Raw genomic sequence first — 25,260 nt, 5'->3', positions numbered from 1 at the left:
ATATTAGGTATTATAAATAACCTATAGATGATTTAAAGTATACGAGGCTGGCTGTAGTGGCTCACACCTGTAATCCCAGCACTTTGGGAGGCCGAGGCCGGAGGATCGCTTGAGCCCAGGAGTTTGAGACCAGCCTGGGCAACATAGTGGGACCCCGTTTCTACAAAAATATTTGCAAAAGCCGGGTGTAGTGGCATGTGTCTGTAGTCCCAGTTACTCGGGAGGCTGAGGTGGGAGAATCACTTGAGCCCAGGAGTTTAAGACAGTAGTGAGCTGTGATTGCACTACTGCACTCCACCCTGGGCAACAGAGTGAGACCCTGCCTCAAAAATAAATGAATAAGTAATATGGGGTGGTGGTAGGGTAGGGGACATGTGTAGGTTATATGCAAACACTGAACCGTTTTATGTCACACTTGAGCATCTGCAAATTTTAATACCAATCTGAAGGATGACTATGTAATTAATGTCAAATGTGCTGTATTAAAGTGTACATTTCAGTGGTGTTTTGCATAATCACCGTGTTGATTAACCATCACTCTATCGAGTTAGAACCTGATTGTTTCTCCCATAGGCGCCAGTAGGCCCATAAAAACATCTAGCCCTGAACAGTAAATGGAAGGTTACTTTCTGAAAGATTCATCGTTAACTGTTCCCTTTCAGTGAGTGGAAGAGTTTGACACTAACTTTCCATTAACCCAAAAGGAAACCTCATCCCCATTAAGCAGTTACTTCCCATTCTCCCCTTTCTCCAGCCCCTGGCAACTACTCATCTTTTTTCTGTGTGTATGGATTTGTACCCAGCCACAACGGGGCACATTTCCTTCATCTGTTCCTCCCATCGGGGAATATTTGGGTTTTCCCACCTTTTGGCTGTTGCGAATAATGTTGCTAGGAACATTTGTCTGCAGGTTTTCGTGTGAACACCTGTTTGCATTTATCTCAGGTACCTGGGAGTTCCGGACATTTCCTATCAGTGGAATCATACAACACATGACCTTTTGTGCCTGGCTTCTTCCACTCAGCATCATGTTTTTGAGGGTCATCCATATTGTAGCATATATTAGCGTTGAATTCCTTTTTATGGCAGAATAATATTCCATTGTGTGGATGGAGCACATTTTTTGTTTTAAGAGGCAGTGTCTCACTCCATTGCCCAGGCTGGAGTACAGTGACACAACCTTGGTTCACTGCAACTTCTGCCTCCCAGACTCAGGTGATCCTCCCACCTCAGCTTCTCAAGTAGCTGGGACTACAGGCATGCACCGCCATGCTTGGCTAATTTTTAATTTTTTTTGTAGAGACAAGGTCTCACTATGTTGTCCAGGTTGGTCTCAAACTCCTGGACTCAAAGCAATCTGCCTGCCTCGGCCTCCCAGAGTGCTGGGATTACAGGCATGAGCCACCGTGCCAAGCCACGATGGGCCACATTTTACTCATCCATCCCTCATTGATAGATGTTTTGGCTTTGTAAATATTGTTGCTAGGAACATTTGTCTGCAAGTGTTTGTGTGAACACCTGTTTGCCTTTATCTCGAGTGTATACCTGGGAGTGAATTTGCTGGGCCACATGGTAACTGTTGAGGAGCTGCCAGACTGTTTTTCAAAGTGGCTGTACCATTTTACATTCCCATAAGCAGTGTACTAGGGTGCCGGCTCTGCACAGCCTCACCAACACTTACCCATTTCCCGTTTTTCCTTCTAGCCGTCGTGGTGGGTGTGGAGCACTGCCTCATTGTGGATTTCATTGGCATGTCCCTCATGCTTCCCTAGCGACGTCAAGTATCTTTCCATGTGCTTATTAGCCATTTGTATGTAGTCATTGGAGAAAAATCATTCCGATTCCTTGCCCTTTTATATTGAAAAAATTTTTTTCTTGCCGATTTTTAAATTGCATTTTTTTTTTTTGAGACGGAGTCTCACTCTGTTGCCTAGGCTGGAGCACAAGGGTGCAATCTCAGCTCATTGCAGCCTCCGCCTCCTGGGTTCAAATGATTTTCGTGCCTCAGCTTCCCGAGTAGCTGGGATTACAGACATGTGCCACTACACCTGGTTAATTGGGTTCTTTTTATAGCTGATTTTTTTTTTTTTTTTTTTTGAGACAGAGTCTCACTCTGTGGCCCAGGCTGGAGTGCAGTAGTGCGATCTCAGCTCACTGCAACCTCTGCCTCCTAGGTTCAAGTGATTCTCCTGCCTTAGCCTCCCAAGTAGCTGGGATTATAGGTGTGCACCACCACACACAGCTAATTTTTGTGTTTTTAGTAGAGACAGGGTTTCACCATGTTGGCCAGGCTGGTCTCAAACTCCTGACCTCAGGTGATCCTCCCACCTCGGCCTCCCAAAGTGCTGGGATTACAGGTGGGAGCCACTGCGCCTGGCCTATAGCTGAATTTGAAGAATTCTTTATCATTTCTAGGTAGAAGTCCTTGTCAGATATGTGACTTGCAAATACCTTCTCAGCATCCACTGAGAGTCCACTCTGGATTGTCTTTCCACATTCTTGATGGTGTCTTTTGAAGCACAAGTTGTTAATGTTGGTGAAGTCTGGTTTATCCTTTTTTTGCTGCTGTTGCATTTGGTGTCGTAGCTGAGAACCCATTACCAAATCTCAGGTCACATGATGTATCCTTGTGTTTTCTTCTAAGAGTTTTATAGTTTTTGCTTTTCCATGTAGGTCTTTGATCCATTTCTAGTTAATTTTTGTATATAGCATAAGGCAGGGATGCAATGTCATTGTTTTGCATGTGGACATCTAGTTGTCATGGCACCATTGTTTTTATTATTTTACTTTAAAAAATTTGTTTTTAGAGACAGTCTCGCTCTGTTGCCCAGGCTGGAGTGCAGTGGTATGATTCTAGTTCACTGCAGCCTCAAAATCCTGGGCTCAAGGGATCCTCCTGCATCAGCTTCCTGAGTAGCTAGGACTACAGGGTGTGCACTGCCACACCTAGCTAATTCAAAAACAATTTTTTTTTTTTTTTTTAAGAGACAGGGTCTCGCTGTGTTGCTCAGGCTCATCTCAAACACCTGGCCTCTAGGGATCTTCCCACTCTGGCCTCTCAAAGTGTTGGAATTACAGGTGTGAGCCACCATGCTGGGCCAGTGCCATTTGTTGAAGAGACTCTTCTTTCCCCCGTTGAATGGCCCTGGCATCCTTGTCAAGGATGAGTTGACTATAGCTGTGCATTTATTTTTGGACCCTCAGCTCTATCCCATTGACCTATCTGCCTCCTCATGCTACTACATCACTGACTTGATTACTGTAGCCCTGTAGAAGTTTTGAAATCAGGAAATGGGCATCCTCCATCTTTTTTTTCTCTGTCAGGGTCGTCATGCCTATTCTGGGTCCCATGTATTTCCATATGATTTTTTTTTTTTTTTTTTGAGACGGAGTCTCACTCTGTCACTCAGGCTGGAGTGCAGTGGCACGATCTCGGCTCACTGCAACCACTGCCTCCTGAGTTCAAGTGATTGTCCTGTCTCAGCCTCCTGAGTAGCTGAGAATGCAGATGCGTGCCCCTACACCCAGCTAATTTTTGTGTTTTTAGTAGAGACTGGGTTTCACCATGTTAGCCAGGCTGGTCTCAAACTCCTGACCTCAGATGATCTGCTTGCCTTGGCCTCCCAAAGTGCTGGCATTACAGGCGTGAGCTACCGTGCCCGGCCCCATATGAATTTTGGAATGAGCTTGTCTATTTCTGCAAAGAAGCCAGCTGGGATTCTGACAGGGATTGTGTGGACTCCGTGGACTGTTGGGGTTATTTTTGTCTTCTCTTTGCTCTGAGCTCCCCTTCCTAACCTCGAGCTGGTGGGTCTTTGTCCCTCTGGGACTTTCTGATGGCTCCTTCTCCATTACGGAATGAGGTCCAGATTCCTTCAGTTCCACACTGTTGTTACCTGGTGTCCAGAGCTACCCCACCCGGCCTAACGCTCTTCCCATCTTCCCTTCCCTTATCCATCACTCCCTTTAGATGTGGCCACCCACATCCCCAGCTCCCACAACTAACTCTGTTTCAGTTATTCTGTGTTATCACCCCCAAACTTCTTAGACTTAATGCCTCAGTTCAGGGGTTTGGAGACACAGTCTCTGTCCCATCAGCAGCCACCCCTTCTGGCCCAGGGTCTCCACTAGTGTCTAGGGGAATCCAGGAGTTGTCACGTCACAGGGGTTGGCTGTGCTGTGGCCTGACTGAGCAATGACATTTTTCAATGAAGGGGGAAGACGGAGACTGCCCTGAAGGAAACTGCAGCTCAGGTTCCTAAATGGGGGAGAAACTATGTGCAAAAAATTACCCAGCAAGGTTTAAACAATTGTGTATTTCAGCTTTATTGATTTTATATATCAAGAAGGGAGAAAGCAAGAATCAAGAAGGGGAAAAGAAGGCCAGGCATGGTGGCTCACACCTGTAATCCCAGCACTTTGGGAGACTGAGGCTGGCGGATCACTTGAGGCCAGGAGTTCAAGACCAGCCTGGCCAACATGGTGAAACCCAGTCTATACTAAAAATACAAAAACACAAAAACAAAAAATCACCCAACTGGGCGTGGTGGCGTGCACCTGTAGTCCCAGCTACTCGGGAGACTGAGGCACGAGAATCCCTTGAACCCAGGAGGCAGAGGTTGCAGTGAGCTGAGACTGCGCCGCTGCACTCCAGCCTGGGTGATAGAGTGAGATTCTGTCTCAAAAGAAAAAAAAAGTGCTGGGGAGTGGGGAGAAAAGAAAGGGAAGAGAGAGCCAAGAGTGAGTAGGGCAGGAGCTTCTGAGGAGGGGTTGAGACTGTGAGAACCCTCTTAGAGAAGTGGTGAGGTACCCTGAGCACCTTTGTCACTGCAGACGCTGACATGGCACGTGTGTCTTAGTCCATTTGGCTTGCCATAACAGCACACCATGCACTGGGAGGCTTATAAACAACAGAAGTTTACTGCTCACAGTTCAGGAGGCTGGGAAGTCCAAGATCAAGGCCTGCAGATTCAGTGTCTGGTGAGGACCCACTTCCTGGTTCATAGGCAGCACCTTCTTGCTGTGTCCTCCCTCAGTGGAAAGATCGAGGCAGCTCTCAGGGGCCTCTTTTATAAGGCCACGAATCCCACTCACAAGGGCTGTACCTAATCACCTCCTAGAGGCCCCACACCTAATACCATCATCTTGGGGGTGAGAATTTCAACAACAGGCATTCAGTACACGGCATGTGGCCAGTGAGTTCCCTCTTGTCCTCCTGTCATGCCTCTTCTGGGCAAATATTCTCTGCTCTGTGCATGAAGGATGTGGTGTACACATTTTGTCATCTTTGGTTTGAGGAGGAGGTAAAGGAGGGAACTTCTCTGGGCAGGCCAAAGGCGTTGGAGCCCCTAGTGTCCTGGAGCCATGGGCCGTGGCCTGGAAGGAGCCAGTGTGGCGCTAACTAGAACCCTGAGGCCCAGGACACCAGGGAGTTGCTGCCAGCGTTACCCGGTGCTGGGGCCAGGGTTAGACTTAGGAGGCTCTAGAGGCTTCCGTCCCTGGTGGGAGCATCGCTCGGAGCATTGGGCTACCTCAGGCTCTCTCTGTGCCCCCCACTGGACACCTCACCCATTCCCACGTGTTTAAATACCACCTTGATGCTGACACGCCTGACTTTATGTTTCCAGCATCTTCCCTTCCTGGCACACTCACTGGAGTCTTTCTCCTGAGTTTCCTGTCGAACATGTCCAGAAGTGACCCTGATTGTCCCCTCCAGATCCAGCCCTCAAGTGAAAGGCCAGGGGCAGGGAGACTGGGGAACAGAGACCACAGCTTCCTGAGGCATGATTTGCCTATCGAGGCAGGGAAGCACCAGGATGTCTTTGTCCCCATAGTGAGGAGAGGGGAGACCCTGGGCCACCTCTGGTTTTGTTATCTCAGGGCACCAGCCACCCCAGCAGCCCAGGCCGGCTCTCGGACTCAGCCCCACCACCCAGCCATGGCTCCCCGCAAACCCACCCCTCCTCTCCATTCTCACGACCACCACTTCACTCAGGCCCCAGCTGCTGCTGCCTCTCCCTGGACCCCACCCGAGGCCCCTGCAGTTCCTGCGTCCTGATGGCCCTTGCACCACGCTCCACATGGCAGCTGGAGGGAGGAGGCTTGTCACAATGCCCGTTGTGCTATTTCAGCTTTGGTTATTTATCTTAAAGACAGATAATGCATTTGCATGGTTGAAAATCAGGAGATGAGAAGCCTCTGCCCTCTCCTTGGGTGTCCCCATCCCCGGAGGTGCTGTTCATGAGTTCCTGGAGGGGGCCTTCCAGAAAGGTTGATGCACACCACACATACCCTCCCCTTCCCGTTCACACAAATGCAATGTGCTCATGTCCCACTGTAAGGCAGAGCACACGGCGCCATCCCGTTCCATGGCCAAGGAGCGTCCCACAGTGTGGGCTGTGCTGGAACCTTCCAGCCAGCACCTCATGGACATCTGCATTGTTTACGGATTTTGCTGTCATAGACGTTGTATGCCTCTGCACACGCTGTATGCTTCCAGGATGCTTTTCTTGGAAGTGGAATCATGGGGCAGTGGAGCCTCAGGCTGACCATCTGGATCCATCCCACGGGGTCAGAGAGAGCTTCAGAAACAGAATCATGATGTCCCGCCTCCCACGCTCGCACATCCCACCGGGCTCCCCACCGCAGAGCCCAGCACAGTCTCCTTGGTGTGGCCTGTGGGGTGCAGCCTCTGATGCCTCCACCCATTCCCTTTTGCTCTAGCTGGAGTGCGACACCCCCCCACCCTGGGGTCCCTGTGTTCCCTCCGCCAGGCTCTGTCCCTGGCTCTTCACCTGCTTGGCACCTGCTCACCTGTTGGCACCATCCTAAATGCTGCTTTTGTGGGCATCTTCCCTGCCCACAAGGTGTGACTGCAGTTTCCCTGTGACCCCCTTGGTGCCACTTGTCCACGTTTATTTGCGTTTAGGTGATGTTCCCCTCCGCAGCCACAGCTGCATGTCATCCGGGAGCTGGGGCCTTTTTCTCACAGGGACCCAGCCCCTTCTCTTGCACCTGGCCTCTGTTAGGCCATCAGGAAATATCTGCTGAGGGAGCTGGTGAGAGAGTGGCCCCGGGCCTCCAGCCCAAGAGGCACACATTGGCCGTGGGTGTGCACGGAATGCTGGCCCTGAGCACGGTCACAGTGGGTGGTTTCGGAGGCTTTCCCTGGACTTCTGGCCCAGGCTGCCCCCCGTTATCTTGGACATGCTTCATTTTTCCCATCCTCACATAAACCCCTGCAACTCCTCCCTAGGAATTACAAAATGACCTAGACCGCGAAACAAGCAGTTTGCAGGAGCTCGAGGCTCAGAAACAGGATGCTCAAGACCGCCTGGACGAGATGGACCAGCAGAAGGCCAAGCTCCGAGACATGCTGAGCGACGTCCGGCAGAAGTGCCAGGATGAGACTCAGATGGTGGGTCCCGGCCACCTCCGGGGCAGCGCCCTATGCACAGGCAGGGGCTTCCCAAGGACTCCCCTGAGCTCGTGTTACCTGGGAACACAACACTTAGACACCCTACTGGGTCAATAGAGTTCCTCCAAACACCATGTGGAAAAGTGTCCAAGCACCTGTGGCTTGACTTCCTGGCCACCCCCCTGTACTCCTAGAAGTCAGGTTGTATAAGTGAATGGCCTTGGTCCCTGCGAACTTGTGCCCTGAACACACCCCACCCTGGCTGTGCCCCACAACACAGGGAGTTCCAGGGTGCCTGTGTCCCCTCCTCAGGTGTCTCTGAGGCTCCTCACAGATCCCGGAGGCTGCAACCTCAGAAAACTCTATGGGGACGCTCAGCCTCTGGGGGGATGGACAGATTGTTCGTGCTTGGTCATGCCCCTCATTATTCCAAAGTGATCTTCCGTTAGCCACAGCGGGATGAGCCCATCTGCCTTTTCATTTCTGTCTCTATTTTGGGTGTAGAAAGAGGCCTGTAAGGAAGCCAGGTGTCCGGGCCTGGGTTAGGTGTCTGCCTCCCTGGCTTAGCTTGTTTCGGGGATGGGGGCTAAGAGTTCTTTCTCGGAGTCCCATTTCATCCTGCACTGTGAATCCCTTTAACATCTTTTAACATCTCATTTCAGATCTCATCATTGAAAACGCAAATCCAATCTCAGGAATCTGACTTAAAGTCCCAGGAAGATGATCTGAACCGAGCCAAGTCGGAGCTGAACCGATTGCAGCAGGAGGAAACCCAGCTGGAGCAGAGCATTCAGGCTGGGCGAGTCCAGCTGGAAACCATCATCAAGTCCCTGAAGTCAACGCAAGACGAAATCAACCAGGTACTTCACGGAGTCGGGTCCCTGCCACATGCCGGGGACCAGCGAGCCCCAAGAGCCGAGGCTGCCACTGCTGAACTCCTTTGCTCTCACCCTTGTTACTTACGTGAGGGTCTCTTTTGGGAGGCTGTGGTGCTGGCCTGGAGGCGCAGGGCCAAGGACTCCCCAGGGCATGTTCCAGAGTTTGTTGGCATTGGCCTGGAGGAGTTCACTTTCCTTTCCTGAGCACACAGCATCTTCAGGGAGTAGGCGGGGTGGGGTGGGAACACTTAATTAATGGCTCATTTGGAGAGAGCTTGGGGTTCTTTCCAGCCTGGTCCTCACACAAACAAGAGGGACAAAGTCAGAGAGATGACTTCTTTGTCCTTGGGCAAGAGAACAGACGTCATCCTCCACAGCCACTGGTGTGTTCAGGAGGCGCCATCCTGGAGCATCGCGCCATGCAGGACCCCCATTTTCTAAGCTGCCTGGGATGCCCCCACCCTCTTCCCAGTCCAGGGGGGGCGCTGGCTTCTCATGGCCTGCAGCCGTTGCCCTTTCCTGCTCTCCTGTGGGCAGTAGTTGAAGGCCTCTGTCCTGGCCCTGGGCATCCAGTCTACACAGTGGTTGTGACACTGGCCCTCGCCTGTGTCGGAGTGGCCAGGCACACTTCTTTTCCCAATTGAACTGGTCTCTCTCTGTGCTCCATTAGCCAGTTTATAGGCCACAGTTGATCGCAAGCATGGACCGCTCAGAGATTTACTGCCCTTTCTTGTGCTTTATGGTTAATATCTGTAGGATTACTTTCAGTGTTTTCTCTTCTAACCCTTAGAGTTTGTAGTTGGGTGTCAGGAGCAAAGATATGTTGCTTTGCGCAGTGCAGTGCCTTACACCTGTCATCCCAGCACTTTAGGAGGCTGAGGCAAGAGGATCACTTGAGGCCAGGAGTTCAAGACCAGACTGGACAACATAGTGAGGCCCCATCTCTACAAAAAATACAGAATTTTTTTTGTATTTTTTGCAGAGATGGGGTCTTGGTTTGTTGCCCAAAAATATAGGTGGTGACACACGCCTATAGTCCCAGCTACTCAGGAGGCTGAGGCAGGAGGAGCTCCTGAGGTCAGGAGCTCAAGGCTACAGTGAGCTATGATCACTCCACTACATTCCAGTCTGGGTGACAGAGTGAGACCCTGTGTCTTAAAAAAAAAGGTCTTTTCTGACAGGTTTTCCTGACCCTGCTTAATGCTGATGATGTCTTTGTTGCACAGGCAAGGAGCAAACTTTCCCAGCTGCATGAAAGCCGCCAGGAGGCCCACAGGAGCCTGGAGCAGTATGACCAGGTGCTCGACGGAGCCCATGGTGCCAGCCTGACCGACCTGGCCAACCTGAGCGAAGGCGTCTCCCTGGCAGAGAGAGGCAGTTTTGGAGCCATGGTAAAGGTTGAATAAACGTATTACAGTACGGGGCTCTGGTCCCCTGGTGTGACAGCAGAACATCCCACCTGCCAGATCTGTTCATGGCCAACGTTGGTTCCAGCCAAGCGCAGGCGGCTGTCTGTTGTTTTTGCTGCCACTTTGCGCATTCACACCAGGCCTCGCAGCCTGGCACAGGTGGCCATGCTGAATCCTGGCTTCCAGAACAAAGTCCAAGATAGGCCTGGATCCTTTCAGAACCTGTTTTGAATGCCCTCCATCTCTGCGGAAGTATTTACATTGGGCCAACCACCCAAATTCAGAGGGCTTCTCAAACTTAACCAAAATTGGATCAGTTTCTGCTCATTGTGGAAACCCCACATTCTACTAATCAGGGGGCAGGGGACATCTGAGGGGCATGTGTCTATGTGTATGTGTGTTTCCACAAGGAACACCTTGAAAAGCAAATGTGTTGCTAAAGATGAGGAAGTAATGGCAAGCAGCGCCCCAGGGTGTTGCTCTTTCAAGTAAGAATTGGCCTCTCCTGAAATTTTGGTTATGTTTAAAAACCTCTGCACTTTACTCTGACCTCATGACCCTGGAGTTGTGATCAGGCCTGGGGCAGGGGACTGTCGGCCCCTTACATTTTTGAGAGCTCTTGAGCCCCTGATACCAAGACAGGTGTGACCTTTTCCTTAGGTGGTCACATCCCCCCTGTTCACACCAGAGTCTGCCCCTGCAGCCTCGAACCTGGGGACATGCAGTTTCCCATTTCGTCTTGGTGCTGTTCCGGGAGCGGACGGGCCGGGCCGCGCAGGTCTGGATGTTTCCTTGGTGCTCTGCTGCCTCCAGCAGCTCTGTCCGTGCTGCCACCCTCTCTCCCAGGGCTCATCCCTGGAGCCCTTCTGCTCCTGGGCCTCTGTACATCATGGATTCCTCTTCCTCCCTGGAATAAGAGTGAGCGCTCGTGCTCTCTAAACACCACACTTGCCTCTTTATGTTCAATGCTTGACGTGTTTCTTTTCTCAGCAGCCAAGTCCTCAGTCCCAAGGATTTATGGGGAAGCACACGCGTCCCCTGGGCTGCTGGGAAGGCACTGCTGGCGAGCTCATCTGTCTCTTGTGTCTGGCCCCCGCTGGGTGCACCGCCTCCCTCTTTCCTCCCATACTCTCTTTTCTCGTGGACTCGTAATGAGGTGGTTTCCATAGCCGCCCCCGGGCCCGTCATCACCAGCTTTATTGTCTAAATTTAAACGATGAGCATTCATCCTTCATGAGTTACGAGAAGCCAGAACTCCTCGCTTTGCTCCCTGGCTGTTCTTGGCGTGTGTGTTTCCGCCTCACAACCTGGCTCCTACTTTCCCCATCTGGCATTGTCCCCTGGCACCGCTTTTGGCTTGTCCTGCTCAGTCTTCGTTCAGGGAACAGCTTCCTCTTAAACGTCCCTTTTGCAGGTTTTTAGAAACCGGTTTTCTTGGATAAAAGTTGGCAGTGAAGTGGCAGTTTGCAAGTGGCCAGTGATTCCCCCAACTCCAAAGACAGATTTTTACCTTTCTGGTTATTTTTGTTCATCTTTTGGGCAGGGCAAAGGTTACCTGAGACACAATTACTTTGGGAATGTAGATATAAGATATGTTACGTGGAAACTTGCAACTGGCATCCGAAAGAAAAACTGTTTTTATCCTGTTGTACAAATACAGTTTTTAAAGCATTTTTCTGGCTTGTTTCTATTTCTTAATACATACTTGGAAGAGAGATTTTTGTTTACTCCTGAACACTTCAAGACTGCTTCAGAGCCGAGAGAGAGGTGTCTTAGTTCTCCCTTGTGGGTCAAAGTTGAGGGTTTTAGGTCCCTGAGAATAGCGTATCCACAGTGGTACATCTGGAACTTCCTATGTTTGGACAGTTCTACTCAGGTTACTAAATTCCATGTGAAGCTCATGCAGCGTGACTTTATCTCAAAAGTCAGGGGTTTTTTTTTTTTTTTTTTTTTTTTTTGAGACTGAGTCTCACTCTGTCTCCCAGACTGGAGTGCAGTGGCATGATCTCAGCTCACTGCAACCTCTGCCTCCCGGGTCCAAGTGATTCTCCTGCCTCAGCCTCCCGAGTAGCAGAGATTACAGGCACGTGCCACCATGCCCAGCTAATTTTTGTATTTTCAGTAGAGACGAGGTTTCACAGTGTTGCCCAGGCTCGTCTTGAACTCCTGACCTCAGGCAATCTGCCCGCCTCGACCTCCCCAAATGCTGGGATTACAAGCGTGAGCCACCGCACCTGCCAAAGTCAGGTTCTTAAAGCCATATTTATTTCTTGTCTCTCATCTGATTATGAGAATATTGGCCTCTTGCTCACCATCCAATCAACTTGTGGAGAGAAGCTAATAAATCATCCCAGACTTAGGCCTTACTGAGGACAGATTAAGAAAGGTTGATTGATCTGTCACATCCAGACCTAGTGGCATGCTGGAGCCAGTTTTTATTGACTTTCCAGAACCTATTATTAAATAGGAACTGGCCGGGCACAGTGGCTCACACCTGTAATCCCAGTCCTTTGGGAGGCTGAGGTGGGAGGATTGCTTGAGGCCAGCTGCGTGCCACTGCACTCCAGCCTGGGTGACACAGCGAGACTCAATCTCTAAAAAAAAAAAAAAAAAAAAACCCCAAAAAGCAAAAAAGAGGAACTTGTGAGCTAGTTGCTTGGAAACTTGAAATCAACCATAATGAGACTGTTTACACCACAGGAATTGGCAGAAGCTCTAAACCAAGCCTTTTTTCTGAGAGAACTGATTCCCAGCACACCCCTGCTGCCCAGCACTCCTCTAAAGGGCGGGAATGTCACAGAAGCTTCTTCAGCCCCCTTTCAGAGTTGCCGTGTGTATTTCCTAAGAAGGGTACAACTTCGCACTGGTTGCTGAACTTGTTCAAGATATTACATCTCTGCCAAGGGCCGTGTCATTCATCCTGGCCCTTGTCTGCTGTACTCGTGTCCCCCAAGTTGGCAGATGGGTCTATTCTCCTTGGTAGGTGGTCTGCAAGGGGTAGAGTTGATGGTATCTTTGTAACAGGGAAATCTCGTTTCCCACTCTGATTCTGTGCAATGGAATCAAAACCACTATTAGTTACCCTGACCTCCTGAATCCTGCTGGGGTCTCAGGCTTCCCCTTGGAAGGGGAAGGAGTGATTGTGGCTTCAGGCCAATGACTCCTGAGAAAGTGATTGCAGGCCTGACTGTCAGTGCAGGGGGCTTGCAGCCAGCATTCCCAGAACCTCAGTCTCTTCTCTGCCATTGTTTACTGTTATTTGGCAGTCTTCCAAGTGACGACTGAAAACACTGAAAAAAAAACCTTATAAATAAATGCCAATTAAAAACTAAATAGAGCCAGGCATGGTGGCGAGTGCCTGTAGTCCCAGCTACTTGGGAGGCTGAAGCAGGAGGATCCTTGAGCCCGGGAGTTCTGGGCTATAGTGTGCTATGCTGATTGGGTGTCTACACTAAGTTAGTCATCAGTATGGTACCTTCTGGGAGCAGGGGACCACCAGTCGCCTAAGGAGAGGTAAACCTGCCCTGGTCAGAAGCGGAGCAGGTCAAAACTCCCATGCTGCTCAGTAGTGGGATTGCACCTGTGAATAGCCATTGCCCTCCAGCCCGGGCAACGTAGTGAGATCCTACCTTTAAAAACAAACTAAATAGAAGCTTTCATTCTGAGGTCAAGCTGGCATTCTTAACTCGCTGCTTTATCCAGGTCATGATTCCTCTCTTTCTTCTGGAACAAATATATTCCTCCTTCCATGGGGCAGTGTGAAAGGCAGATTTTCCACGTGGGCCTCCTGGCTTCTTTAGAGTAGGACTTCTCCATCTTGATCTGCATCCGAGACCCCCATCAGACGCTTGCTGGGCGTGTGTGTCTTGTGGTCGTCAGCACCTGACGTCCACTCAGCACTGTCTCCAGCTGCAGTGCTTGTGGACATCTGTACTTAACTTGTCTAAGAACCCGGCTTGGTTTCCCCACCTTGGGAAAACCCTGTGGTCGGAGGCTCCAGCTATTCTTTCCCAGGTAAGAAAAACCATTCCCTGTTCATCAGATGGCAGGGATGTGGGTGCATTCTCCTGAAGTGGGGGCTGAGGAAGCGGCACTCATGCTGATTCACACTCATTCACAGCCCAGACCGGTGGCTTGTCTTAACTCTGTACCTCTCATAACTGTCCTGCACCCCTAAGTTGGCTGCCCCAGGGTGGTGGCAGCCTTGCTAGGAAACTTTCTTTTGGACCTTTGATGTCATTGCCCCACACCATTGTCCCTATTTTCGTGGACGCCCCGGCTTTTTAATGATTTTGTTTTGGTCGGTTGGAATACTGGACTGGTTTGTGAGTCCTCCGCAGGAATACCAGTGTATCTGCCAAATTCAATGAGGGTGTTGTGCTGTTTTTTTAATATCACAGTGAAACATTCATGTTTTCACTGAGGGTGTGTCTTTATTAACTAAAACAGAGTCCTTATTTAAACCAACTGTATTGTTCCCATGTATATGACAAACCCACCCTTTTCAGACTACTTCCCATTACAAAAATGTGCTCTTCAAAAGTAAATATTTTTTCTTCTCGTTTAAATGAACCTGTTTGTTTCTAGAAATACACACTTTAAAAAAAAATGCAAAGCGTTGTGTATGCTCTAGTAATTCTAACTGCATAAGTACTCATTTCCTCATAGGACAGAAACAACCAGCAAGTTTCTTGGTATGAAAACTCCATTTTCTCAAATGCCCACCTAGGTACATACTCACCGAGAAAAGGATGATTGAGGAAGGTCACACCTTTGAAATGAGGCCTGTGCCGCTGTTGTTGAGTGGCTCTTTACAGTTTTCTTCATGGCATTTCCAAGTTTATTATTTTTTTCTGACTCAGTGATTTAAAAAAAATTGTTTAACTTTCAGGTAAAATAGACATAAACAGCCGGGCACGGTGGCTCACGCCTGTAATCCCAGCACTTTGGGAGGCCGAGGCAGGTGGATTACTTGAGGTCAGGAGATCAAGACTGGCCTGCCCAACATGGTGAAACCCCATCTCTACTAAAAATACAAAAAATAGCTGGGCATGGTGGCGCACGCCTGTAATCCCAGCTACTCAGGAGGCTGAGGCAGGAGAATCACTTGAACCCGGGAGGTGGAGGTTGCAGTGAGCCGAGATCGCGCCACTGCACTCCAGCCTGGATGACAAGAGTGAAACTCTGTCTCAGAAAAAAAAAAAGAAAGAAAGAAAAATAGACATAAACTTGACCATCTTCACTGTCTTTAAGTGTACAGTTCAGTAGTGTTAGGTATATTCACATTGTTGTGGAACCCAGCTCTAGAACGTTTTCATCCCCATGAAATACCCACTCCCCATCCCCCCACCCACAGCCCCTGGCAGCCACTGTTCTACTTCGTCACTGTGAATGTGATGACTCTAGGGTTCTCATAGAAGTGGAATCATACCTTGTGCGTTGTTTCGTGACTGTGATTTCACTCAACAGCCTCTCCTCAAGGTTCTTCCATGTTGGAGCATGTGTCAGAATTTGCTTCCTTTTGAAGGCTGAATCAGATTCTGTTGTGTGGCTCGTTACAATTTTCTTGATGACATTTCAAATTCATTATTTTTTTCTGACTTAGAAAAAAATTTTGTTTTTCCATTTTGTTTATCCATTCATTCATCGATGGACATTTGAGTTGCTTCCACTCAATGATTTTTTAATGAACTTTTATTTTAGAATAGTTTTTAGATTTATGAAAAAATTGCAAAGATAGGTCAGGTGCGGTAGCTCATGCCTATAATCCCAGTACTTTGGGAGGCTGAGGTGGGAGGATCAGTTGAGCTCAGGAGTTCAAAACCAGCCCTGGCAACATAGTGAGAGACTTCATTTCTACAAAAAATATAAAAATTAGCCAGGCTTGGTGGTGCGCGCCTATAGTCCTGGCTACTCGGGAGACCGACGTGGGAGGATCACTTGAGCCCAGATGGTCGAGGCTGGAGTAACCCATGAGTGTGCAACTGCACTCCAACCTGGACAACAGAGTGAGACCCTGTTTCAGAAAAAGAAAAACTGCAAAGATAGTGCATAGTTCCTCTATATCCCACACCCAGTTCCTCCTGTTAGTCACATCATATATAGTACATTTGTCACAACTAATGAACCAGTATTAAACATTATTATTCACTCAAGTTCATACTTCTTCAATGATCTTTAATTAATTTTTTTTTTTTAAAGATACAGGGTCTTGCACTGTTGTGGCTGGAGTGCAGTGGCACAATCATAGCTCACTGTAACCTCCACCTCCTGGGTTCAGGCAATCTCCTGAGTCAACCTCCCAAGTAGCTGGGATTATAGGTACACACCACCACACCTTGATTTTTTTTTTTTTTTTTGAGATATAATCTCACTCACTCTATCGCCCAGGCTGGAGCGCAATGGCGTAATCTCAGCTCACTGCAACCTCCACCTCCTGGGTTCAAGCAGTTCTCCTGCCTCAGCCTCCCAAGTAGCTGGGATTACAGGTGCCCGGCACAACACCCAGCTAATTTTTTGTATTTTTAGTAGAGACAGGTTTTCACCATGTTGGCCAGGCTGGTCTTGAACTCCTGACCTCAGGTGCTCCACCTGCTTTGGCCTCCCAAAGTGCTGGGATTACAGGCGTGAGCCACCATGCCTGGCCTCATTTTTAAATTTTTGTTTTTATAGAGATGGGATTTTGCTATGTTGCCCAGGCCAGCCTCGAACTCCTGGCTAAATCATTCTTTTTAGGGTCATGCTACTCAAAGTGGAAATGTGAGTTAAGTATGGAATTCCGTACTTTGCTTTAACTCAGAAATAATAAAATCCCTGTCCTGTTTCTTCACAAAATTGTAGGATGATCCTTTCAAAAATAAAGCCTTGTTATTTAGCAACAACACGCAAGAGTTGCATCCGGATCCTTTCCAGACAGAAGACCCCTTCAAATCTGACCCATTTAAAGGAGCTGACCCCTTCAAAGGTATCTCACTTGCTACCCACTTTCTCATTGAAAGACTGTGTGTTTTATGTCGAATTTAGAGTGGTTCTTCAACTAGAAAAGTAAGGACATGCCACTATCTGAAATGGAGGGGGAAAGGAATGCCTTTTTTTTTTTTTTTTTTTGGAGACGAACTCTCGCTCTCTCGCTGTCACCCAGGCTGGAATGCAGTGGCGCAATCTCGGCTCACTGCAACCTCCGCCTCCTGGGTTCAAGCAATTCTCCTGCCTCAGCGCCCATCACCGCACCTGGCTAATTTTTGTATATTTAGTAGAGTCGGGGTTTCACTGTGTTGCCCAGTCTGGTCTCGAACTCTTGACCTCAGGTAATCCACCCGCCTCAGCCCCACAAAGTGCTGGGATTACAGGTGTGAGGCACCGCACCCAGCAGGAACGCCTTTTAAGCTTCTTATCTCACCCTGTTAACCAGAGAGCCAAGGCATCGAGATACAGTGGGAAGTGTTCCAAGCTCACCACAAGACCCACATTTGAAGGCAGCTTGGCCAGCCCCCTTGAACTCTTCAGTACTTCAGGTTCCTAATCCCTCAGCAGGTTAATAAATTTCCTCCTTGCTCACCTCACAGGGTTGATAAAATAATCAGAGCTAGTAATGATCATGAAAGTACCTGGAAAACCATGGATTCCTACATAAACCTAAGGTCTGGATAATTTTAGGAGTCTGTCCAGAGCCACACCTGAGTCAAGAATAACTAAGAATTCCAGAAACAAGATTTCCAAGTTTCTGTCCATGTTTCAGAGCAAAACAGTATTTCCAGGAGGAAGGCTCTCTACATTTTTGAGAAAAACACTGAGGTGGGGAGAGGGCAGCGGGAGCTTGAGCTTCAGCTTGGGTTGGAAGCCTGCCGGGTCTGAGAGGCGAATCTGGCAGCCCCTGAAGCCCAGGGGTGCCGCCGCCTCATTGCTGCAGGGCCGGTGATAAAGTGAGGGACAGCCCAGGGTCCTGTGTCCTCTTACCCAGGGAGGTGGCAGGCAGATGGGATAAAGGAAACCCAGCATGGGAAGAGAGGAGTGGATTCTAGCCCACTCTGTGTCTTCCCCAACTCCAGTCTGTGTGGGACAGCCAGCAGTACCTTCCTTCTCATCTTAAACATTCTAGCCAGAAACAGCTGCCTCCTCCAGGTCCCCCTCTTTGATTTGCCAAGGTTTTGAGGGCAGGTGGATAGTAGAGAAGGAACTAACATTCTCTCCCTACACTGGAGGAGTAGAAGGCAATGAAAGGCTTGGGAGGTGGGTGGCTGTGTCCAAGGGCCCGGCCCGCATCCTGTGCCCTAGAGCTAATAAGCATTTCTCTCCTCTTCCAACCAGGCGACCCGTTCCAGAATGACCCCTTTGCAGAACAGCAGACAACTTCAACAGGTAAAATTCAGTGTTTCCCAGACCGGTCTTTAGACTGTGTCCAGTCCTGGCTCAGAAGTCGCACGTGGTGGGACTTGTGTCCACATACACCGGGGATGGCAGCCATGTAACTGGGAAGGACGGCCGTCCATCCATGTTGCACCCATTCTCGGTCCCGTTCCCTTCTGGAGGTGGCTCCCCTCCCCAGGTCCAGTCACTGCCCACACCCCACCCTGGAGTGTGGTGGGATCACATTGCTTGCTAATTTATTTATTTATTTTATTTTTTGAGACGGAGTCTTGCTCTGCCACCCCGGCTGGAGTGCAGTGGTGTGATCTTGGCTCACTGCAACCCCCGCCTCCCGAGTTGAAGTGATTCTCCTGCCTCAGCCTCCCGATTAGCTAGAACTACAGGTGCCCACCACCATGCCCAGCTAATTTTTGTATTTTTAGTAGAGACAGTGTTTCACCATGTTGGCCAGGCTCGTCTCAAACTCTTGAGCTCAGGTGATCTGCCCACCTTGGTCTCCCAAAGTGCTGGAATGACAGGCGTGAGCCACCATGCCCGACCGATTTATTTTTTTTCAGGTGAAATTTATGTAACATAAAAGTCACTGTTTTAAAGCATCCAATTCAGTGGTATTGAGCACACTCACAGTGTTGTGCAATGATCACCTTCATCTAGTTCCACAACATTCTCATCCCCGCAAAAGGAGACCCCATCCCAATCAGCAGTCACTCCCCATTCCCTCCCGCAACCCCTGGCACCCACCAACCTATTTTCTGTCTCTATGGATTTACCTGCGTTGTTTATTTTTATTATTATTATTATTATAATATCTAGCTCCTGCAGGATATTTTATTTATTTATTTAGAGATGGGGTTTTACTCTATTGCCCAGGCTGGAGTGCAGTGGCACAATTATAGCTCACTGCAGCCTTGACCTCCTGGGCTCAAGCAGCCTTTCTGCCTCAGCCTCCTTAGTAGCTGATACTACAGGCGTGTGCCACCACACCTGGCTAATTTTTAATTTTATTTTTCTCTATGTTGCCCATGCTGGTCTTGAACTCCTGGCCTCAAGTGATCCTCCTATCTCAGCCTCCTAAAGTGATGGGATTACAGGCATGAGCCACTGTGCCTGGCCAGGATATTATTATTTTTAAAGTCAGTTTTATTGAGTGGTATAATTTACACAACAAAATTCACCCATTTTACTATGTAATAAGATGAGTTTCAATAAATATGCACGGTTGTGTGCAATTTGAGAACACTTCTGTCATTCCTGAGGCCCCTTTGTTGTCACCCTCCACCCTCTCCTCAGGGTCCCCTGGCCACCACTATCCTGTTTTCCGTCACTAGCGTTCTTACCTTTCTAGAATTTCATGTAAACGGCATCATTCTGTGATGTGTTCTTTTATGTCTGGGTTCTTTCACTCGGTATAATGTTTACTTATGGGACATTTTTCCGTCTAGATCCATTTGGAGGGGATCCTTTCAAAGAAAGTGACCCATTCCGTGGCTCTGCCACTGACGACTTCTTCAAGAAACAGACAAAGAATGACCCATTTACCTCGGATCCATTCACGAAAAACCCTTCCTTACCTTCGAAGGTGAGTGGGGTGGGACGTTGCCCGGGAGAGCTGCGTGCCTGCTGTGTGTGTGTAAGGGTGGCGCTTCCCGAAGGCCCCCTTCCCTTCGTGGAGTGTACGTGGTGCCTGCGAGTGTGGGCCATGGTGTCTGTTCTCCGGGAGCTGGTATCCCAGGCTGATTTCATTCCTGCTGAGTGAGGGAGCTCACTGGCCTAGTCACTGCAGTGACTCATCCTGTGAGCCCCAAGGTGCAGTTAGCAGTCCAGTGGCCCCACATCAGGGCAAGGAGGATGTCACCCATAGTTCTTATTTCTCTATCCCCATTCCTACCCCTCAACTCTAGTCATCTGCCCCCACTGCCCCTTCATCTCCCAAAAAAGACTAAATCAGACAAGCACCACATGCTCGCATGGACCCGGCCACCCTGCACGGTCCTTGTAACACACAGCACTGGTGGGGACCTTAGAGTCACGTTTGGTAGGTGCTCCCGTCACGGCAGGAGTAAGTGCAGGCGTCTCAGCCCGGCTGCCTTGCCTGGTGTCTCCTGAGAGCATCAGCCAACTCTGACCCTCCAGTTTCCAACTCCAGCATACCTGTACTCCCATCCCCGGGCGTGGCAGACACCGGGTATTTTGCGTATTATGCCCAAGAGATTGGGTTAAATAGGTGTCAACTTGGATTTCAAAACCAAAAAAAAAAAAAAAAAGCAGCCTCGGTGATGGAGCAGAGGATTTTCATGATGGAGTGAGCGTGCTTCATAGCCTTCTTCCGTTTTCTAGGCTGCAACCCAGGCCCGGGGCCTGCTCAGAGACGGGCACTCATCCCTCCTTCTCAGGGCTCCTGCTACCCTGGTGCCCACCTCGCTCACTCCCTGTGGACCTTTTGGTCTTTAGCGCTTGAAGCTCCTTGAAGGCAAAGACTCATTTGCAGTATTTTCTTATTGGCCCCTTTTTAATGTCCTTAAGACCTGTAGTGAGAATTTCCCTGGCATTCCTGGTATTGGTGATCTGTTTACCAATTTCATTGACCTTTCCCATAACCAGCTTTTGGCTTCATTTTTCTCTACTGCTTGTTTTCTATTTCATTGATTTTCTCTTTTCTATTTCTATTTTTTTCCATTTCCTTACTCCTATTTATTTGGGGTTACTTTGCTCTTCTAACGTCTTAAGATCCAAGCTTCATTCATTAATTTTAGACTTCATTTTCTAGTACAGGCGGTCCCTGACTTACGATGGTTCAATTTACAGTTTTTTGACTTCACAATAGTTTTATCGAGATGCAGTGCCATCATAAGTCAAGGAGTGTCTGGACTTAACATTGGTTTGACTTCTGATTTTTTGCTTTGTGATGGGTTTATTGGGATATTACGTACATTTTCAACGTAAAATATTTTCAACTTACAATGGGTTTATCAGGATGTAACCCCCATGGTAAGTCAAGGAGCATCTGTATAAATTTAAAGCAACATATTTCCCTTAAGCACTGCTTTACATGTATTTCATATATTTGAATACTTTATCTCTTCATTGCCATTCAGTTTTGAGATATTTCCCAGTTTCCCTTGTGAATTCTGTTCACTTATGGATTACTTAAAAGTATGTTGTTTCATTTCTAGATACTTGGCTTTTTCTCCTAGGTATATTATAATACTATTATTATTGATTTTTAATTAAATTTGTTATTTGAGAACATATTCTGTATGTTTTCAATACCTTCACATTAATCAAGGGTTGTTGTTTATGGCCTATGTTGGTGAACAAACCATGTACACTTGAGAAGAATGTGTATCTAGTTGTTGGGTGTAATGCTCTACAAATGGCAGTGAGGTTGAGGTTCCTCATAGTGTTCAGATTATCTGTGTCTTCATTGTTTGTTTGTTTTTTAGTCCTACCAATGTCTGAGAGAGAGGCGTTAAACATTCTCCTATGATTGTGGAATTGTTCATATTGCACTTTAATTTGATCAAGTTTTGCTTTGTGTATTTTGAAGCTTTGTCAGGTGCATAGGTGTTTATGATTGTTGTGTCTTTCTGACACAACAACCTTTTTATCATTATAAAAGATTCCCATTTGATCTCTGGTGATGTTCTTTGTCTTGAAGTCTGTTTAATCACTTCATTCTCCTCATGTTATTCACTACATGATACATCATTTTTCAACCATTTACTTTCAACTTACCTGGATCTTTAAAACTGATAGGTGTCTTTTGTAAGTAGCATAGTGTTGGGGCTTGCTTTTTTTTTTTAAATCCAGTCAGAAGTCCCTGCCTTGTAAGTGGAATGTTTAGTCCATTAACATTTAATGTAATTATTGATATGGTTTAAGTCTACTATTTTATTATTTGCTTGCTTTTTATCCCATGTTTTGTTTCCTGCTTTCTTTTGAATTGTTTGAATGTTTTTTTGAATTCTGTCTATTGGCCTTTTATTATTTTAATCATACCTCTTTTAATGATTGTTTAGAGGTTGCTTTAGGAAATATCATGTACAGCTTTAACTTTTCATAGTCTACTTGAGGTTAGTATTGTATTATCTCATGTAAAATGTAGAAAACTTGCAACCATGTAGGTCCATTTGTCCACCCACCCTTGCAGCCAGCATGTCTTATGTTATAGCCGTCATGTGAATTTCGTACATCTAAATACATTAGAAACTCCATAAGACTGTTACAATTTTTGTATTAATCCATTGCGGGTATTTTAAAGAAAGAGGAAAAAAGTAGTCATTTAGTTTTACCCAAATATGTACCATTTCTGATACTCTTCATTTGTTACTGAAGATTGGTTTTCCCTCCATTATCATTTTCCTTCAGCCTAAAGAACTTTCTTTAGCACTTCTTATAGCTCAGGTCGACTGTGTTGTCATTTTTTTATTTTTAGTTTTGAAACAGAGTCTCACTCTGTTGCCCAGGCTGAAGTGCAGTGGTGTGATCTTGGCTTACTGCAACCTCAACCTCCTGGGCTCAAGCAGTTCTCCCACCTCATCCTCCCAAGTTGCTGGGACCACAGGCATGTACCTCCACACCCAGCTATTGTTTTATTTTTTGTAGAGATGGGATTTCCATATGTTGGCCAGGCTGGTCTCAAACTCCTAGGCTCAAGCAATCCTCCTGCCTCAGCCCCTCCAAAGTGCTGGGATCACAGGCTTGAGTCACTTCACCCAGCTATTATTCTTTTCTTTTCTTTTTTTTTTCCAACCTCCGCCTCCCAGGTTCAAGCGATTTCTGGTTAATTTTTGTATTTTTAATGCAGACGGAGTTTCACCATGTTGGCCAGGCTGGTCTTGACCTCCTGAACTGAACTCAAGTGATCTGCCCGCCTCGTCCTCCCAAAGTGATAGAATTACAGGCATGAGCCACTGTGCCGGGCCTGTTGTCATTCTTGAAGGACATTGTGTTTGATGTAGGTTGTTGGGGTTTTGTTTGTTTGTTTAGTGTGTTTTTCCACTGCCTTCCAGCCTCCATTGTCCTTAATGAGAAGAGTTTTTGTTTGTTTGTTTGTTTGTTTGTTTTGAGACAGAGTTTGCTCTGTTGCCCAGGCTGGAGTGCAGTGGCGTGATCTCAGCTCACTGCAAGCTCCACCTCCCGGGTTCACGCCATTCTCCTGCCTCAGCCTCTCGAGTAGTTGGGACTACAGGCGCCCGCCACCATGCCCAGCTAATTTCTTGTATTTTTAGTAGAGACGGGGTTTGACCATGTTAGCCAGGATGGTCTCGATCTTCTGACCTCGTGATCTGCCTGCCTTGGCCTCCCAAAGTGCTGGGATTACAGGCGTGAGCCACCGTGCCCGGTGGAGAGGAGTATTTCTTCAGGTCATTGTTATCCTGTATGTAATAGGTGGTTTTTCTCTGGCTACTTTCAAGATTCTCTCTTTATCTTTGGTTTTCAGTAGTTTTTGAAGTTTCTGAGTGTAGTTTTATTGGTGTTTATACTGTTTAGGCTTTGCTCAGCTTCTTGAATCTGTAAATTATGCTTTTCAACAAATTTGATAAGTTTTCATTGCCGGTTCAGTGGCTCATTCCTATAATCCCAGGACTTTGGGAGGCTGAGGTGGGCGGATCACTTGAGGCCAGGAGTTCGAGACCAGCCTGGCCAACATGGTGAAACCCCGTCTCTACTAATACAAAAATTAGCCAGGCGTGGTGGTGCACACTTGTAATCCCAGCTACTTGGGAGGCTGAGGCAGGAGAATCGCTTGAACCTGGGAGTCAGAGGTTGCAGTGAGCTGAGATTGCACCACTGCGCTCCAGCCTGGGTGACAGAGTGAGACTCCCATCTCAAAACAACAAAACAAATTTGGTAAGCTTTCAGCTGTCAGTTCTCCTAATTTGTTTTTTCTGCCCCATTTTCTCTCCCCTCTCTTTCTGGGATTCCAGTTACATGGATATGAGACCCTTTGTTATTGTCCCACAGGTTCCTGAGGCTCTATTTATTTATTTATTTTTCATTCTTTTTTCTCCTTTTTCTTCAGATTGAGTAATTTCTACTGCTCTGTTTTCAACTTCACTTACTCTTTCTTTTATTCTTGGTTATTTAGCTAACCTAATGAAGTGGGGTTTTTTTTGTTTGTTTGAGACAGAGTCTCGCTCTTTCGCCCAGGCTGGAGTGCAGTGGCATGATCTCAGCTCACTGCAACCTCCACCTCCTGGGTTCAAGCCATTCTTCTGCCTCAGCCTCCTGAGTAGCTGGGATTACAGGCATGCACCACCAAGCCTGGCTTATTTATTTTTGAAACGGAGTTTCACTCTTGTTGTCCAGGCTGCAGTGCAATGGCATAATCTCGGCTCACTGCAACCTCTGCCTCCTGGGTTCAAGTGATTCTTCTGCCTCGGCCTCCCAAGTAGCTGGGATTACAGGCATCCACCACCACGCCCGTCTAATTTTTTGTATTTTTAGTAGAAATGGGTTTTACCATATTGACCAGGCTGGTCTCAAACTCCTGACCTCAGGTGATCCACTTGCCTTGGCCCCCAAAGTGCTGGGATTACAGGCATGAGCTACTGTGCCTCGCCCGCCAGGCTAATTTTTGTATTTTTAGTAGAGACAGGGTTTTGCCATGTTGTCCAGGCTGGTCTTGAACTCCTGATCTTGGGTGATCCACTGACCCCGGCGATGAAGTTTTTATTGTAGATACACTTTTTCAGTTCCGGAACTTTCATTTGTTTCTTTCATATATTTTCTATTTCTCTTCTAAGGTCACCTGTGTTTTCACTCATTTTAAGTGTATTTTCCTTTTCCTCATTCAGCACAGTTATAATCACCGTTTTACGTTGTCCCTGTCTCAGAGTTCCACCATCTGGGTTATTTTGAGATTGGCTACACTGATTGTCTTTTCCGGTGAGAGTTGGTCACATTTTTCCAGTTCTTTATATGTTTAGAAATGTATCTGATACATGGTGAGCATTCTGTGTAGAGACTGTAGTCTGTTTTCTCCAAAGAGCAGGAATGGATTTGTTTCAGCAGGCAGTTAACTTGGTGCCACTCGCACTGCAGACACTCACCAGCAGATGGCAGAAGCTCCAATCCCAGCTCAGTTCTTGTGGCCTCAGCTACAGGCTGCCTCGAGTCCCCCCAGGCTTGCGTGTGCAGAGGCCAGCCTGAGACGTGGGGGAGAGTGGATCATGAAGTTCAGGGC

General features: G+C 47.8%; 1 protein-coding gene across 13 annotated transcripts in view; it reads left to right on the top strand.

Annotated features, from left to right (window-relative positions):
• Positions 1-25,260, top strand: part of EPS15L1 (epidermal growth factor receptor pathway substrate 15 like 1) — a 116,616-nt gene that overhangs the window by 59,755 nt on the left and 31,601 nt on the right. For all 13 annotated transcript variants that reach the window (XR_010153743.1, XR_010153742.1, XR_010153741.1 and 10 more), the window contains exons 14-19: positions 7,256-7,417; positions 8,080-8,277; positions 9,522-9,686; positions 16,545-16,668; positions 18,012-18,062; positions 19,514-19,650. Coding sequence is in view for 10 of the 13 variants with exons in the window: in XM_063801310.1 (XP_063657380.1) it covers positions 7,256-7,417; positions 8,080-8,277; positions 9,522-9,686; positions 16,545-16,668; positions 18,012-18,062; positions 19,514-19,650 (837 nt within the window). In the remaining 3 variants the exon portion in view is untranslated. The remainder of the gene's footprint in view (positions 1-7,255; positions 7,418-8,079; positions 8,278-9,521; positions 9,687-16,544; positions 16,669-18,011; positions 18,063-19,513; positions 19,651-25,260) is intronic.

This window comes from Pan troglodytes, chromosome 20, assembly GCF_028858775.2.
Source record: "Pan troglodytes isolate AG18354 chromosome 20, NHGRI_mPanTro3-v2.0_pri, whole genome shotgun sequence".
Taxonomy (NCBI): domain Eukaryota; kingdom Metazoa; phylum Chordata; class Mammalia; order Primates; family Hominidae; genus Pan; species Pan troglodytes.
This window is presented reverse-complemented; position numbering and strand designations above follow the sequence as displayed.